Source organism: Ornithorhynchus anatinus, chromosome 14 (genome assembly GCF_004115215.2).
Source record: "Ornithorhynchus anatinus isolate Pmale09 chromosome 14, mOrnAna1.pri.v4, whole genome shotgun sequence".
In the NCBI taxonomy this organism is placed as follows: domain Eukaryota; kingdom Metazoa; phylum Chordata; class Mammalia; order Monotremata; family Ornithorhynchidae; genus Ornithorhynchus; species Ornithorhynchus anatinus.
Window position 1 is genome coordinate 1,384,251 of NC_041741.1, and position 15,851 is coordinate 1,400,101.

The window sequence follows — 15,851 nt, forward strand, 5'->3', positions numbered from 1 at the left end:
AAGTGAGCTGTCAAGAGAAAATGAGGAAATTAAGAAGGATCAGAAAGTACTCTGTGGCCGAACTGGACATTCCAAGCGCTTAGTACAGTGCTCTGCACATACTTAGCGCTCAATAAATACTGTGGAAGGAGAGTAGCAGGACTGTGGCCATACAGGTTTTTGGGGGGTTTTTCTTTGAAGTGAATAAATACTAATGACTGTTACTTTAAAATTCCTGCAGCTTCTTGAAGGATAGACTTATTGGCTAAGGTGGACGCGTAGAGGAAAGATGATATTTTATTAACATATAATTATTCAGATGAAATAGGAGCGCTTCTTGGGACTTGGCAAGGAAGCTATTAAAAGAACGGAATCTAATTAAATTCTCGTAATTACCTTGTCCCTCACTACCATTCAAAGAGTTACTGCCAAATGGGGTTCATGCGGGGGAGCTCGACAACCTAAAACTCACCCAAATTCGGTCCCCTCGGCCGGGCCCAGCGCTGGCGCTGCCCGGCAGCGCTCGTGGCAGGGGGAGGCCGGGGGGAGGGATGAGCATCGCTCCTTAACCCCCGGGACCTGAGTTAACAGAGCGCGACGGGGAAGACGCACAATCGACCAGGGGGATGGGGCACAAAGTTTATGGACTTTACAGTAAAAGCTGTTTCTCCCTCTCTTACAAAGACGACACCGACAGTTCCAACTCCCGTGCCCCACCGGGGCTCAGCAGCAAACCTGCCCCGAGGTTGACGGTGCGGTCCTTTGCAAGGTGCCCATAAAAAGGTAACATCCCCACTTACCGTTCTCTCGCGTATCTCCATCGAACCCCGTGACGCGCAATCCCCCAAATGTGTGCTGCAGGGAGAGAGCGCGTTGGGGTGTGGCATAAAGAGGGAAGCGAGGCTTTAAAGAGCTTGAAAACCCCCCGGTAGAGCTCGGGGCCAGACTCGGGACGAGGTGGGATCAGGGCCCGTTGGCTCCTTCGGACAGGATCCGCGAAGGCTCCGTGTACTTGGCCGTCAGGAGGTAGAAGAGGGCGGGGGCGGGCACCAAGGCCAGCAGGGGCAGGTCCTGCTGCAGCTTGTCCACCCTCGAGATGGAGATGATCCCGTAGGCGTGAAGGAGCCAGTGGCTGAAGAGGACGACCAGTCTCTTCTTCCGCGCGAGGAGATCTTTGAAGGACTGGAACCGGGAAGACAGACAGATGCCGGGCGGCTGAAGGGAACACCCCTCCCCGCCGGGGGAGCCGCACGGGGCGGCCCGGCCCGGTCCTGGCCAGTCGGATGGGGTGGGGGCGGGTGGGGAGTGCCGCGAGGCCGGGGCTCAAGGCAATCTGGGCGGGCGGCTTCTCGTGGGAGCCCGTGGGAGCTGATGCTTCGAAAGCTTTGGTGAGCGAGCGTAGCACAGCCTCCCCTACCAAAAGCCCCCTCCCGGCCCAGGTTCAGCCACTTCTGCCGCTTATGAAGTGGAAAAACTAGTCAGGCCCGGGGCGTCTTTCACCTCCGACCCCATCGCTCTCCCCACGTGGAACCTGAAGGCTGTGCTGTCCATGCCAACTACCCCTGCCCTGCTCTGGGGTGGGCTGTGGAGAGCGAGACGGGGGCCCAGTCCCCTCCTCACCCCATCCTCCCCACCTGTACGGGGTCGACAACCTAAGTAGGCGATCCTGCGGCTCGCCCCCGGAAAACGACCGGGTCCCTCAGACCGCCGGGAGACGCCGCAGAAAAGACACGTTTGTTCACTCTGCTGCGCTGGTCAACCTTAGAGTTGTCTGCGCAAGGATTGGGAAGCATCCTACCTCGATTTCAGAAGCAGACATGTAGACAGCCAAGGTAACCAAAGACAGCACCAAAACGATGTACGGAAAGGCATAATCTGGAAGGGATACGGTCGGGATCACGTTAGACAAATCTTGGCACGCAGGTAGCAATGCTCGGGGGGGCGGGGAGTTGGGAGGGGAGCGGCGCTGCGTGCTAAATCATCCTCAAAAGCCCAGGACTACACCTGCAGCTCTGCTTTTAAACAGCTACTGTGTTGCTGGGCACTTTGATTCCCTAAGGCAAAAACCCAACGGGTTTTCATCTCAACCGCTCACCGTGAGCCAGACAAAGGGACCTGGCGGTGGCTGTGAGAGGAAGTCAGAGTCACCGTTTATTATTCACACATCCTAGCTTCGCATACGATTACTAATAATACTCATAATGGCATCTGAGTACTTACGGTGTGTCAGACACTGTACTCTAAGTGCTGAGGTAGATACAGGCAAATCAGATTGGACACAGTCCCTGTCCCCCATAAGGCTCACGGGCTTACTTCCCATCTTACAGATGAGGTAACTGAGGCACAGTGAAGCGACTTGCCTAAGGTCACACAGCAGACAGGTGGCGGAGCCAGGATTAACTAATTAATGGCACATCGGGGCTTACACTCTCAGTAAATACCACCTAGGGCAAAGTGGGGGTCGGGAGGGAGGGAAAGAAACTAGCATAGTCCCATTAAACTGGGCCCCCCTCGGACGGTAGAGGAAGCTAGAGACGGCCCGCTGTATTGGCGAAGGCCCGTGACGCCGCTACTGTTCCGGAAGACGCCAGACTTACAGAGCAGGCCGCCTCCCACCGCCTGAAGCACCGTCAGGATGGGGAAGAAGTAGAGGGCCGCGTAAATGCTTTTAAACCGATCGGACTTCCCCAGGCCGCAGGCGATCTTCTTCACCAGCAGCGGGCGGAGCAACATCATCAACACCAAGCAGAAGGCGTAGTAGATGAACACGATGGTATATCTGGGAGATAGGAGCAGCAAGGGAGACATCAGCCGACTCCAGGATGCCCGGGCCGGGGGGAGGCGACCCCCAACCCCTCCTCTCCCCCCCACCCCCACCCCCACCCCGCCTCGGAACCACGGCTTGCAGCTCGGGGCAGTGGGGAGCGGGAAAGGCCCTAGGTCAGGCTGGAGGGGATGGAGATGGCGGGGAAAACCCAGACCAGCTATCCACCGTTGCTGTTCCTCCCCAAGGGGGGTGCAGCGGAGTAATAACCCATCAGTGGCGTCTACAGAGAAGCCGCCTGGCTCGGTGGAAAGAGCGCGGGCTTGGGAGGCGGAGGTGGTGGGTTCTAATCCCGGCTCCGCCGCTTAGCAGCTGTGTGACTTTGGGCAAGTCGCTTGACTTCTCTGGGCCTCAGTTAGCTCACCTGGAAAATGGGGTTTAAGACTGTGAGCCCCACGTGGGACCTGATCACTTTGTAATAATAATAACGACGATGGTGGCATTTGTTAAGCGCTTACCCTGTGCAAAGCACTGTTCTAAGCGCTGGGGAGGACACAAGGTCATCAGGTGGCCCCACGTGGGGTTCAACCCCTCGTGTATCAACCCCAGCATTTAGAACAGTGCTTGGCACATAATAAGCGCTTAACAAATACCCTCATTATTATCATTATTATTATTACTGAGCACTTACTCTCTGCAGAGCACCAGACTAAGCGCTAGGGTGAGTACAAGAACCGGCGGATTCCACACCCAGGCTTTCACCCAGACTCCGCACCCTCCACTCGGCTGTTTTAAGGGACCCCTCGGTCGCCTCTCGGGAACGATCCTCCGACAGCGGCAGCCGCAGCGAGGCCGCTGCCGGCCCGTGGCGATCGAGGGAGGGCTGCGGGCGGCTTCCTGGAATGTGTACGCCCCGGGGTCGGGTACTCACAGCGGGTACACGGCCTCGTGGGTGCAGTGCACGGTGGTGACGTAGTCGGGGCTGGGGTTGTAGAGCATCGTGTACCAGTCGGAGAGCATCAGCACGCGGCAGGAGCGGATGTGGAGGACGCCCACGGGGTCGCTGACCAGCAGGGTCACGAGGGCGGCCGCGCCGCACTCCAACAGCGCGGTCACGTGCTGGAACAGGGCGCTGGAGCTGGCGGGGAACAGAAACAAGGCGGCTCGCTCACCGCTGAGCAACACGGCCCCGAAGGAGAACGGCAGGCCTGGCCGTCACCTCTGGTGGCGGGACCGATGGCCGGGCCCAGACCTCGAGGGAATGGAACCGGTAGCCGGGGGCTGTGGGGAGGGGGCGACTCCCATCCCCAACTTAATACAGACTAATTATGCCGCGCTGGGAAAAATGAACAGGTTGTGTGGTTCCTTTCCTGGCCTGCTCCCATCTCCCTTCTGTTGTGCCCCGGTATTTCTCCCTTCCCCTCTACTCTCCTTTCCTTCCACCTTCCCCCCCCATCTCCTCTTGCCTCTCTTCTGGCTCACCCTCCCCCAACTAGGACGGCTGCACAAACCACACAGATTCTCTCACCATGCACACCCCTCCCTCCATAGCTCCTCGTGCAGAGACAGACACCCAGGGAGGCAGGGTGGGGATGTACACTCCCTCCTGGGACATCAATCTGTAATTTATTTACTTCTATCAATGCCTGCCCCCCTCCCCAGACTGTTAGCTCCCTGTGGGCAGGAAATACGTCTCTTATACCATACTCTCCCGGGTGCTTAGTACCGTGCTTTGCACACAGTAAGGACTCAATACATTTGATTGAATGAGCTTAATGCTCCGCCCACAGTAAGTGCTCAATAAACGCAACTGACTGACCGAATCTCTGTTGCTGCCCACCCCGTCCTGGCCAGGGCAGACTGGAGTTTGAGTGTCCGTGCCTCTCCCCTATCCCTACTTCCGGGCCCTCCGCTGCCCAGATCAACCAGACCTAGCCTGGCCGCCGTTATCGACGCCACCGTCTTGGCATCGTCCCGGACTCCTCCCTCTTTTTCGACGCACCCTTTCGGCCAGATCCCGTCGGTTTCACCTCCGCGACCTCCGTAGGATCCGTCCCAGCAGCTGTCATCCCCTATCTCGACACCTGCATCGGCCTCCTGGCCAAGCCAACCTCCCGGCTGCCCCTCGCTCTCAACTCTGCCGCCTCCATCGCCGCACTGGATGGACCTCCCCCCGTCCCTCCTCACATCCAAAGCTCTTCCCAAACTCCCACTTCCTCCACCGAGCCTTCCCTGATTCACTTCCCACTCCCCTGAGCCGTATCGACCCTTCAACCGTCTCTGGCACTCGGGCAACCTAATTTGCTTCCTCCGTAACACTCGATTCATTTACGAGAGCGTGGCAAACGCTTTTACGGTCTGCCTCCCCAGTGAGAGCATAAGATCCTTGCGGGAAGGGAACGCGCCCCTTCTTTATGCCGTATTTCCCAGGCACCTAGTGAAGTTCACTGCGCCCAGTGGGTCTCTAGTAAACGCTAGAGCTCCACTACTAGTACTAACAAATACAACCAGTACTAGTACTCCCCACAGTTCGCAAACACGGGCTCACCTCTTTTTTCCCGAGTACCATTCGATGAAGAACCAGTGCAGAACAAGAGGAAGCATAGCCATAAAGCCAAGATAGAGCCAGTCATAGAGTTCGGGGGACTCCATACAAGGCTGGCAGTATTTCTGGACGTTCGTCCTCTGCCCTCTTGGGCATACCTGTAAGGTTCGGAAAGAGTATTTACAGACTCTGTCTTGACTTCACCAGGTGTATAATTAGAAGCGTAACGGCAGACCTATTTAACCCCAAGCACTGCAGTCAATTCCCCGCAGCCTTTAATAAGTCAAGGAAGGGGGAGACCTCAGGTCTGGATGAGCCCCGCAAAGGCGTTCATCCACCTACTGCGTGTTTTACAATCGGCGCGCTCGGCAAAAAGGACCAAAGAAGTGGACAAACGGCCAATTAAAAAGCCGCTCGTTAATTTCATTCCAAGTTAATCGCCGGCAAACGTTTGAAAGAGGCAGCTGGGCGAGGCCTGGGTGATAGAGAAGGAATTAAATAGCACGGCAAGCGTCGGCGTGAACTCGGGCCCTGGCTGACCACGGACGTGCGGGGAGCGTGGCCGGGCGAGTCGTCCCCCCGGGGAGAGGCCCCCAAGGCTCAAAAAACTGACAACTGACCGTCCCGCCCCAGGGTGGGCCCCCCCCACCCCGCCACAGAAAAAACTTTCCACTGGTGAAGAATGGCAAATAGAAAAAGAAGCAAACTCACCCCACAATCTCCATATATTTCCATCGAATCATTTTTATATTTGAGCGTCTTCCCACAGTAAAGTCCAAGGCATGCTGGTTGAATATCGACAGCTTTTTAAAACAAATGCCAGTATAGTAATACCTTATGTTATTGATATAATAATAATAATAATAATAATAATAGCACAATAGGCTTAGATTTGGTGCTTAAAAACTCATTTTAAACAACCGGTCTGAGCTTAGCGAAGGGCCGGGGTTTCAACGGCAAAAATATCCATTTATCCCTGGGGAAACTACAGGGGCGGATACACAACTCAGACTTTAAAAGCATGAAGAACCGTGGAAGGGGCTGATTTAGAGGTAAATACTTGAGAAGCAGTGTGGCCTAGCGGAAAAAGCACGGCTCTGGGAGTCAGGACCCGGGTTCTAATCTCAGCTCCGCCAATTTCCTTGCTGTGTGACTCTGGGGAAGTCACCTAGCTTCTCTGTGCCTTAGTTTCCTCGACTATAAAATGGGGATTAAATCGCAGTCGTTCCCTCCCCCCCTTTAAATCTCTGAGCCTCATGTGGAACAGGGACTATTTCCAACCTGATTAATTTATTATCAACCTGATAACAAATCAGTGCTCAGCGCTCAGAACAGCGCTTGACACATACTAAGCGCTAAACAGATACCGCCCTAAAAAAAAAAATCAATAAATAACTCCTCTTGACTACGCAAGGACAAGATACCCAACAACAACTCAACTCATTTTCGGGTCTTCTTTAGTCGTCCAGGGTCCCTTCTCTCCTCAGAGCCGTCCGGGATCCCGGTCTCCTTCCTGAAAATCGATCAATCGGTAATATTTATTGAGTGCTCACTGTGTGCAGAGCTTGGTGCTAAATGCTTGGTCGAGGACAACAAAAAAATCTAATATATTCCTTACGCACCACTGAAAGACAGAAGGAGAGGGAAGGGCAAACAAGGTCTAGTAATAATAATAATGATATATTATACTATCATCATAACGATATACTATTATTATGTTGTTCATTCAATAGTATTTATTGAGTGCTTACTATGTGCAAAGCACTGTACTAAGCGCTTGGCATGGACAAATCGGTAACAGATAGAGACAGTCCCTGCCCTCTGACGGGTTTACAGTCTAATCGGGGGAGACGGACAGACATTTATCGCTGCTATTATTGAGAGAAGCAACGTGGCTCAGTGGCAAGAGCCCGGGCTGGGGAGTCAGAGGTCATGGGTTCGAATCCCGACTCTGCCCCTTGTCAGCTGCGTGACCGTGGGCAAGGCACGTCACTTCTCTGAGCCTCAGTGACCTCATCTGTCAAATGGGGATGAAGACTGGGAGCCTCGCGTGGGACAACCTGATGACCCCGGATCTCCCCCAGCGCTTAGAACAGCGCTCTGTACATAGGAAGCGCTTAGAAAATACCCACATTATGATGATTCTCTGGGCCTCGGCGCCCTCATCTGTAAAACGGGACTTAACTGCTTAAAAAATACCAACATCATGATGATCCTCTGGGCCTCAGTTCCCTCCTCTGTAAAACGGGGATTAACTGTGAGCCTCACATGGGCCACCCTGATGACCCTGCATCTCCCCAGCGCTTAGAACGGTGCTCTGCACATAGGAAGCGCTTAAAAAATACCAACATTATGATGTTCTGGGCCTCAGTGCCCTCCTCTGTAAAACGGGGCTTAACTGCTTAAAAAATACCGACATTGTGATGATTCTCTGGGCCTCAGTTCCCTCCTCTGTAAAACGGGGATTAACTGTGCGCCTCACGTGGGCCATCCTGATGACCCTGGATCCCCCCCAGCGCTTGGCACAGGGCTCTGCACCTAGGAAGCGCTTAACAAATACCAACATGATTATTATTAGTATCTGTAAAAGGTGTGTTTAGGCTGGGGGCCTGGTGCGGGGCGCGGGAGCCGGTCCTGACGAGCCTGTGCCTACCTCAGCGCTTGGGCCGCCGCCTCAGGCCGGTCTCTCTGCGCGCCGCAGGCCGGGGCTGCACCGCCCGCCCCCCGCGGCCTCCTCACAAACAACCACCCGCCCCGTCGGTCTGTCGGTCGGTCGGTCGGTCTGTCCGTCGGCCGGTGGGTCGGTCGGGGTTTCGGCCGCTCACTCGCCCGCCCCCCGCCGCCGGCCGGGTCGTCGGCGCTGGGCTGCGGCCGTTACATCCGGGTCCTGCCGGGCCGGGCCGGACCCGCCCCCTGCGCGCGCCGCACGGACCCGCCTACGTCGCGCGCCCTAGAGCCCCCCCCCCACCTTAGGGCCCCGCCTACGTCGCGCGCCCCGCGCCCCCCCCACAGGGTCCCCTCCACCCCAGGACCCCGCCCTCCTCGCGCGCCCCGAGCCCCGCCCTCCTCGCGCACCCCCTAAACCCCGCCCACCCTAGGGCCCCGCCCTCCTCGCGCACCCCCTAAGCCCCGCCCACCCTAGGACCCCGCCCTCCTCGCCCGCCCTGAGCCCCCTCCGCCTTAGGGCCCCGCCCTCCTCGCGCGCCCCAGAGGGCCCCCCCACCCTAGGGCTCCGCCCTCCTCGCGCGCCCCAGAGGGCCCCCCCACCCTAGGGCTCCGCCCTCCTCGCGCACCCCCTAAGCCCCGCCCACCTCGCGCGCCCTAGAATCCCCTTCGGGCCCCGCCCTCCTCGCGCGCCCCGAGCCCCCCCCAACACCACAAGCCCCCCCGCCACCCCAGGGTCCCGCCGTCCTCGCGCGCCTCCGAATCCCCTCAGCCCCGCCCGCCCTCGTGCCCGCTCCCTCTGGCGCCCCCGAATCCCCTCGCGTTTGCCCCCTCAGCTCCGCCCTCGAACCCCACCCCCCTCGTGCGCGCTCCCGAATCCCCTGGCGCGCGGCCCCTCAGCCCCGCCCGCCCTCGAGCCCTTCCCAGCTCGCGCGCTCCCTAATCCCCCGGGCGCGCGCCCTGAGCCCCGCCCGCCCTCGTGCCCTCCCCAGCTCGCGCGCTCCCTAATCCCCCGGGCGCGCGCCCTGAGCCCCGCCCGCCCTCGAGCCCTCCCCAGCTCGCGCGCTCCCTAACCCCCCGGGCGCGCGCCCTGAGCCCCGGCCCCCTCCGGACCCCGCCCCCTCGCGCGCCCCCGAATCCCCTGGCGCGCGCGCCCTCGTAGCCCGCCCGCCCCCCTCAGCCCCGCCCCCCCCGTCCCCCGCCCTCGCGCGCCCCCCCCCCCCCCCCCCGGCCCCGGGCGTCTTGGGCGGCGGGGGATGGAGGCGGCCGAAGCGGCGGGCGATGGCGATGGCGATGCGGTCGCGGGCGGCCCCCGCCTGCCCCCGCACGGGTCGGGCGGGCGGGCGCTGCGGGTGGTGGAGATGCACGCGGGCGGGGAGCCGCTGCGCATCGTGCTGGGCGGCTGCCCGGCCGTGCCCGGGGCCACGCTGCTGGCCAAGAGGCGCCACGCGCGCCAAAGGCTGGACTGGCTGCGGCGGCGCCTGGTGCACGAGCCGCGGGGCCACCGGGACATGTACGCCGCCCTGCCCGTGCCCAGCGAGCTGCCGGACGCCCACCTCGGCGTCCTCTTCATGCACGGCCGCGGCTACAGCGTCATGTGCGGCCACGCCGTGCTGGCCCTCGGACGCTTCGCCGTCGACTACGGGCTGGCGCCGCCGCTCGCCCCCGAGGCCCCGGTGCGCGTGCACTGCCCCTGCGGCCCGATCACCGCCTTCGTGGGCTGCCGGGACCGCCGCACCACCGGCCGCGTCCGCTTCCACAGCGTCCCGGCCTTCGTCCCGGTCACCGGTAAGCCCCGGGGCCCCTTCTGCACCGAGGAGGCGCTCGGCCCGGTCCTCTGCACCGAGGAAGAGCTCGGCCCGGTCCTCTGCCCCGAGGAAGAGCTCGGCCCGGTCCTCTGCCCCGAGGAAGCGCTCAGTAAAGACTAGCGAGTCTACAACAGTCCCTCGGTTGTGTGCACCGGGGGCTTAGGGCGTGCACAGCACTAATAATAATGTTGGTATCTGTTAAGCGCTCACTATGTGCCGAGCACCGTTCTGAGCGCTGGGGTGGACACGGGGGAATCAGATTGTCCCACGTGGGGCTCCCGGTCTTCATCCCCGTTTTCCAGATGAGGGAACTGAGGCCCAGAGAAGCGAAGTGACTCGCCCACAGTCACCCGGCCGACAAGGGGCAGAGCTGCGATTCGAACTCATGACCTCTGACTCCGAAGCCCAGGCTCTTTCCACTGAGCCACGCTGCTGCTCCAATGGGCTTCTCCCCAGATGTGAACGGGGAGGGAGTTCCAGAGGTAAGGGAAGGACGAGAGCAGGGGATGCGCAGCAGGAGAGACGGGGATGAGGCACGTGGGCCAGAGAGGAATGTACGGTGAGTCGGGGCAGAGCGGAACAGGAGTCAGGATGAAGGATCAGGGGGAGAGTGGGCTGCGTGATCGAAGCCAATAGCTTTAAGCTAGCCAAACTGACTAGCTGGTCCCTGAGCGAGGGGGCCCCCCCCTCTCACCGAGCCTTTCAAAAACTGGTCTTTTTAAAAACTGAGGATAGCTCCCTGCTTCTCTTCCTACCCCTTTCTTAGATTGGGAGCCCCTACAGGGGCAGGGACGGCATTCAATTCCCACCCGCGTCCTCTTTCCCAGCCCTTAGTACAGTGCTTCGTCCCCCGATGAGACCGCGAGCCCGTCGCCGGGCAGGGATCGTCTCTATCTGTTGCCGACTCGTCCATTCCAAGCGCGTAGTACAGTGTTCCGCACGTAGTAAGCGCTCAATAAATACCGCTGAATGAATGAATAGTAAACGCTTGATGAATACACATGAATTCACAGTCCCTGTGAGCTAGGAGCTGGGCGGGGGGGGGGAGGGCACCCCACCACGAAGAATAAAAATCCTCCAGAGAACAGACTGCTGCAGCTACCCCGAGAGGGCAACCTAAAAGTCACAAGAAGTACCGAAGGAGTTAGGACGTCCTCCCGGATTCAAAGAAAAGCAGCCTCTTTGGGGTGCTCGAAGGAGTGGCGGAGGGTGTGGGGGGCGGAGGGGGACGGGACACCACTGCCCGTGGCGATCCTTCCTCCTTAAAGGGGAAGGGGGTCCGTCCACATCGCCCCGGCAAATCCGGAAAGCTTAAACCAGGTCGGACGAATTTCTTTCTGATGTCTTCAGATCTCCCGGTTGACGTTCCTGGCTACGGACGGCTGAAGGTCGACATCGGCTACGGGGGCACTTTTTACGCCTTTCTCAGCGCCGAGCTGCTCGGCCTCGATGTCCGTTCTTCAAAGACGAGGGATCTGGTGGACGCGGCTAGAGCGGTGACCGCCGCGGTGAAAGAGCAGGTGCGACCCTCGCTCCTCGGGTCTGAGGACGTTCTCTGAATTTGGTATTTTACGGTGTGACGCGCTTATCCTGGGTCAAACGCTGTTCTGAGTGCTGGGGCGGGTACAGATCAATTAGGTTGGACCCAGTCCCTGTCCCACGTGGGACTCACGGTCTAAGTAGGGGGAGACAGTTGAGGAAACAGACACAGAGAAGTCAAGTGACTTGCTCGAGGTCACACAGCAGGCAGTCGGCAGAGCTGGGAAATACCATCGTCATCGTCCTCATTATTTTTATTATTAGAAGCCAAGTCCTACTGACTCCTAGGCCTGTGCTCTCTCCACTCGGCCACAGTGCTTCTCAAGTTCCCTGGGGGTGAAGGCCCGAGAAGGTAACAGCTGGGCTAATGCTGATCGCTGATGTTTCATTTTCCTTCCAGCACTTGTTCATTTACCCAGTCCGAAAAAGCAGTGTTGAAATGCCTCTAAACCCTGCTGGGATGGTTTATTACCTTGCAGGCTTGGGCAGCTATTTTGGCCCCAGCTTTCGGCAGCAAAGCAAGTTCTGGAAAGCTCGTCTTACTTCATCTTATTTCACGTCAGAAATAGAGCTCCTTCCCGTCCTACCCGGACCCCATCCTTCCCCTAACTTTCCCGTCTCCGTAAGCGGCACCGCCGTCCTGCCTCTCGCAAGTCCGTCACTTGGGTGTCATCCTTGACTCCTCTCTTTCAGTCAATCCACGTATTCAGTCGGTCACTAAATCCTGTCCGCTCGACCTTCACAACATCCCTAAAATCCATCCCTTCCTCTCCTTCCAAACTGCCACACGTTAATCCAAGCCCTTATCCTCTCCCGCCTTGATGGCTATACCAGTCTCTCTGCCGGCCTCCCGGCCTTCCGTCTCCCGACTCCAGTCGTTACCGCCCGGATCATTTTGCTACAGAAACGTTCAGTCCCTGTTCCCCTACTCCTCGAGAATCTCCAGTGGTTCCCTATCCACCGGATAAGCAGCTGGGCTCAGTTACCTCATCTGTAAAATGGGGATTAAGACTGTGAGCCCCCATGTGGGACAACCTGATTCCCCTGTGTCTACCCCAGCGCTTAGAACAGTGCTCGGCACATAGTAAGCGCTTAACAAATACCAACATTATTATTAATGGAAAGAGCACGGGCTTGGGCTTCAGAGGACGTGGCTTCTAATCCCGGCTCTGCCACTCGTCTGCTGTGTGACCTTGGGCAAGCCACTTCACTTCTCTGTGCCCGTTCCCTCATCTGTAAAATGGGGATTACGCCTGTGAGCCCCACGTGGGACAACCTCATTACCTGATAGCTACTCTAGCGCTTAGAACGGTGCCTGGCACGGAGTAAGGGTTTAACAAATAGCGAAATGATTATTATTATGCAGCTGCACATCCAAGAGAAACTCCTCATCGTCGCCTTTAAAGCACTCAATCGCTCTGCCCCCTCCTACCTCGCCTCGCTACTCGTCTGCGACAACCCAGCCCGCCCGCTTTGCTCCATCTATAATGCCAGTCTACTCACTGTAACTTGATGGGGATAGTTCAGAGGGAAGTCTGGCCTGGCAGACTCGATTTCCCCAGAAAACGATACCACCTCCCTGCCTCGCCTTGGAGGCACAGCCCCGGCTTGGGCTCTCGCTACAACACCAAGGGTCCCCCCTCACTGATGCCCATGCAGTCCACCCCCCTGCTTCCCCTTCTCCTCCGGGACTCAGCCAGTTGGGGGGTTGCTAAAAACATTCCCAGCGGGACCGGGGGAGATGGGAGCACAAGCTCTGAGGAGAGGCCAACTTTGACCTCCAACCTTGCCCGGGACCAACGGAGCCAGGCCCCGCCCACTGAATGGCAGAACTTCCAAGCGTGCCTATGTCTCTGTCGACCTTACGGGGTGAATCTGAATCTCCGATCTTCTGGAATTGAGCGGGTCGACCAGTGTGCTGTAGGAGCGGCCCGGCTCAGTGGAAAGCACCCGGGCTTGGGAGTCAGCGGACGTGGGTTCTAAGCCCAGCTCCGCCACTCATCTGCTGGGTCACCTTCGGCAAGCCACTTCACTTCTCTGTGCCTCACTGACCTCGTCTGAAAACGGCGGTTAAGACTGTGAGCCTAACGTGGGGCCACCCTGATTGCCTTGTCTCTTCCCTAGCGCTCAGAACAGTGCTTGGCCCAGAGTGAGCGCTTAACAGAGTCCATTATCATCATCATCATTTTCTGTTTGCAGTTTAAAATTCAGCATCCTGAAAGCGAAGACCTCGCTTTCCTCTACGGAACGATTCTGACGGATGGAAACGACGCCTTTAGCGAGGAGCCCACCACCAACATCTGTGTGTTTGCTGACACCCAGGTATGCGGTGTGTGCCCGAGCCCTCGGGCACCACTCCCAACGCCCCTCCCTCCCTCCCCACTCCTGTCTCGGCCATAGTGTCCTGGCGAAAGCCGCTGTCAGTCAAGCCCCGGACTCCCTTCCCGCCCCCCGTAGTGCGGGTTGCCCAGTGTCCCGGGAGAGAAGAGGGAAAATCCTTGGGATGCCGCTCTTTGGAAGTGCTCGGAGAAGAGGTGGTTCCTTGTGTTCTACTGAAGACTAGTGAAACTCTTTTGGGGGGCGGAGGGTGGAAGGAGGAGGGAACGGACTGGATATTTTAGGATAGTTTCCTGGCGCCCTCGAATGGGATCAACGAAATGGACTTTCTAACAGGGGGCTCGGCTCTGAGCCGTTGCATTTGCCCGACAGTACCGCTACTCCTGATAATCACCGTGGTTTCTGTTGGGCGTTTACTCTGTGCCAAGCACCGTCCCGAGCCCCGGGGTGAATCCACCCGAAGCCGAGGGGACACAGTCCCCGTTCCGCTTGGGGCTCCGAGCGGCCCTGGCCCGGGTTGGCCGGCAGGCGGGGGGTTGCGTGCCGAGGCTGGGCCCGCCGCAGGGTTTGAGGGGTCGGAGGGGAGCGGGGGCCGACGTTTGCCGCCGGAGGTTAGAGCTCCCTTCTGTGGCCCCACATCAGGTGGACCGAAGTCCCACCGGCTCCGGGGTGACGGCTCGCATCGCCTTGCAGTATCACAAGGGACTCATCCAGCTGGGACAAACCAGGACCTTTAAAAGCAGCACCACCGGCTCCTTGTTCACCGGGAAGCCAATTCAGGTGATCAGAAACCCCCCACTCTCCCCCTCTTCCACGAATCAGTTTTGGGCCCTTGCAGATCAGTGGGTGGGGGGTTAGGGAGCACTGGAGATACACAAGCTTCCCTACCCTATTCCACCTGAGCCCGGATCGTGCCGAGGCTCGGTCGCCTACAGCAGCGCTGGAGCGACGTGAACCTACCGGGGCGTTCATAGCCGGGGAAAGGCAACAGTTAGTCCCCTTGCCTCCGTTTCTCCCAAATTCCCACAGTTCTATTTTTAGCAACGCGTCAGAGAACAACTGAAGTCGTGGTTAACTCTCGACCAGAGACGAACCTACAATACAGCGGGTGAGGAAGAGTGAAAACACTACCAAACTTGCGGCCGACCGTGAACCGTGGAGCCAGAAATAGTTTGCTCTTCCGACACCCGAGCCTCAAGCCTCCTATCCCTGCAAGCTGGTTGCGGAATTGGAAGGAGGGTGGTCTCCAAATTATGAAATTAGAAGCTACTTTTGTTTCTTCTTCGCTTGCTTTAACAGGGTGGTCTCCCCTCGCTAGACGGGACACTGCTGGGTGGATTAAAATGGCTTTGGAAATCTCGGTATTGGCGGAGTGGGCTGAAAACGAGGGCCCCGGTTCCGGACCCAACCGAACGGTGAGACCGTTCATTTGGCCGCCAGTCAGCTCCTTTCACCTTCCTTTCCCAGGAAGCCAAATACGGTGACTTCAACGCCGTTATCGTTGAAGTAGCGGGCGAAGCTTATTACACCGGCACAGCGACCTTCACGGTGGAAGACGACGACCCCCTGAAAGACGGGTTTCTTCTGCCGTGATTTTCCCCGGGCTCTGCCGGCTCGCCGATCGAGTGACGTGATTTTTCTGTGCCTTCTTTTCAAACTACAAGATAGAGATTCACTCGTCCAATGCCAGACTTCCCAGCACACTACACACCTCCCCGAGTAAGCCCCGCATGCTCATTTGCACGGCGCGTACCTCGGTGCTCACTTGAATATAAAACTCAGCTAGCTAGAAGCGCTTTTTGTGGTGATTATGAGAGAGAGAAAAAAGATCGGTCACGGCGAGCATTTCTGCACAATAATAAAAGCTCTCCAATATCTGTGGATGCTCTGTGGTTTTTCAAATGTCAGAAGAGACGGCTCGCTCTACTCCTAAGCACTCTCTCCCCTTCTTTTCTTGAGGCGGTTGGGAAGTAGTGCCGGCGCCGGAGGAGACATCCTCCCCTTACCCTCTCTCAATCACTCAACCAGTGTTCTTTACCTAGCACCTACTGTTCTAAGCGCTCGGTACCGAACGTGACAAAGACTCGGACCCTGCCCTCAACATAATGGGGAAGACAGGGGCAAGGCAAGAAAGAGGTTACGGCTGGGATGAGCTAGAGGATGAAAGGTGAAATGGACGCAGAGAACGATGCGTATATCTCTGATCCGTACATCG

At 58.1% G+C, this 15,851-nt stretch overlaps 2 protein-coding genes across 5 annotated transcripts; one reads left to right on the top strand and one right to left on the bottom strand.

The window, feature by feature from the left end:
- Positions 1–258: 258 nt before the first annotated feature.
- Positions 259–8,157, bottom strand: LOC100087003 (JNK1/MAPK8 associated membrane protein). 2 transcript variants are annotated; one of them, XM_007659524.3, is made up of 8 exons: positions 7,942–8,157; positions 6,729–6,801; positions 6,000–6,073; positions 5,292–5,446; positions 3,675–3,881; positions 2,577–2,758; positions 1,778–1,854; positions 259–1,161 (listed from the first exon to the last, which is right to left on the bottom strand). In XM_007659524.3, exons 2-8 carry the CDS (start codon positions 6,730–6,732, stop codon positions 943–945), a joined length of 918 nt encoding a protein of 305 aa, XP_007657714.1. In that variant the 5' UTR covers positions 6,733–6,801; positions 7,942–8,157; the 3' UTR covers positions 259–942. The 2 variants fall into 2 exon arrangements, with proteins under 2 accessions (XP_007657714.1, XP_007657713.1); XM_007659523.3 differs by having other exon boundaries at positions 6,000–6,091.
- Positions 8,158–9,200: 1,043 nt separating this feature from the next.
- Positions 9,201–15,517, top strand: L3HYPDH (trans-L-3-hydroxyproline dehydratase). 3 transcript variants are annotated; one of them, XR_003764123.2, is made up of 6 exons: positions 9,201–9,740; positions 11,111–11,280; positions 13,499–13,621; positions 14,279–14,416; positions 14,666–14,744; positions 15,104–15,517. XR_003764123.2 is itself a non-coding variant. In XM_029078465.1 (6 exons), the coding sequence occupies exons 1-6, from the start codon at positions 9,209–9,211 to the stop codon at positions 15,118–15,120; spliced, it is 1,047 nt and encodes a 348-aa protein (XP_028934298.1). In that variant the 5' UTR covers positions 9,201–9,208; the 3' UTR covers positions 15,121–15,517. The 3 variants fall into 3 exon arrangements, 2 of the variants coding, with proteins under 2 accessions (XP_028934298.1, XP_028934297.1); XM_029078465.1 differs by having other exon boundaries at positions 14,678–14,744; XM_029078464.1 differs by lacking the exon at positions 14,666–14,744.
- The last annotated feature ends 334 nt before the right edge of the window (positions 15,518–15,851 follow it).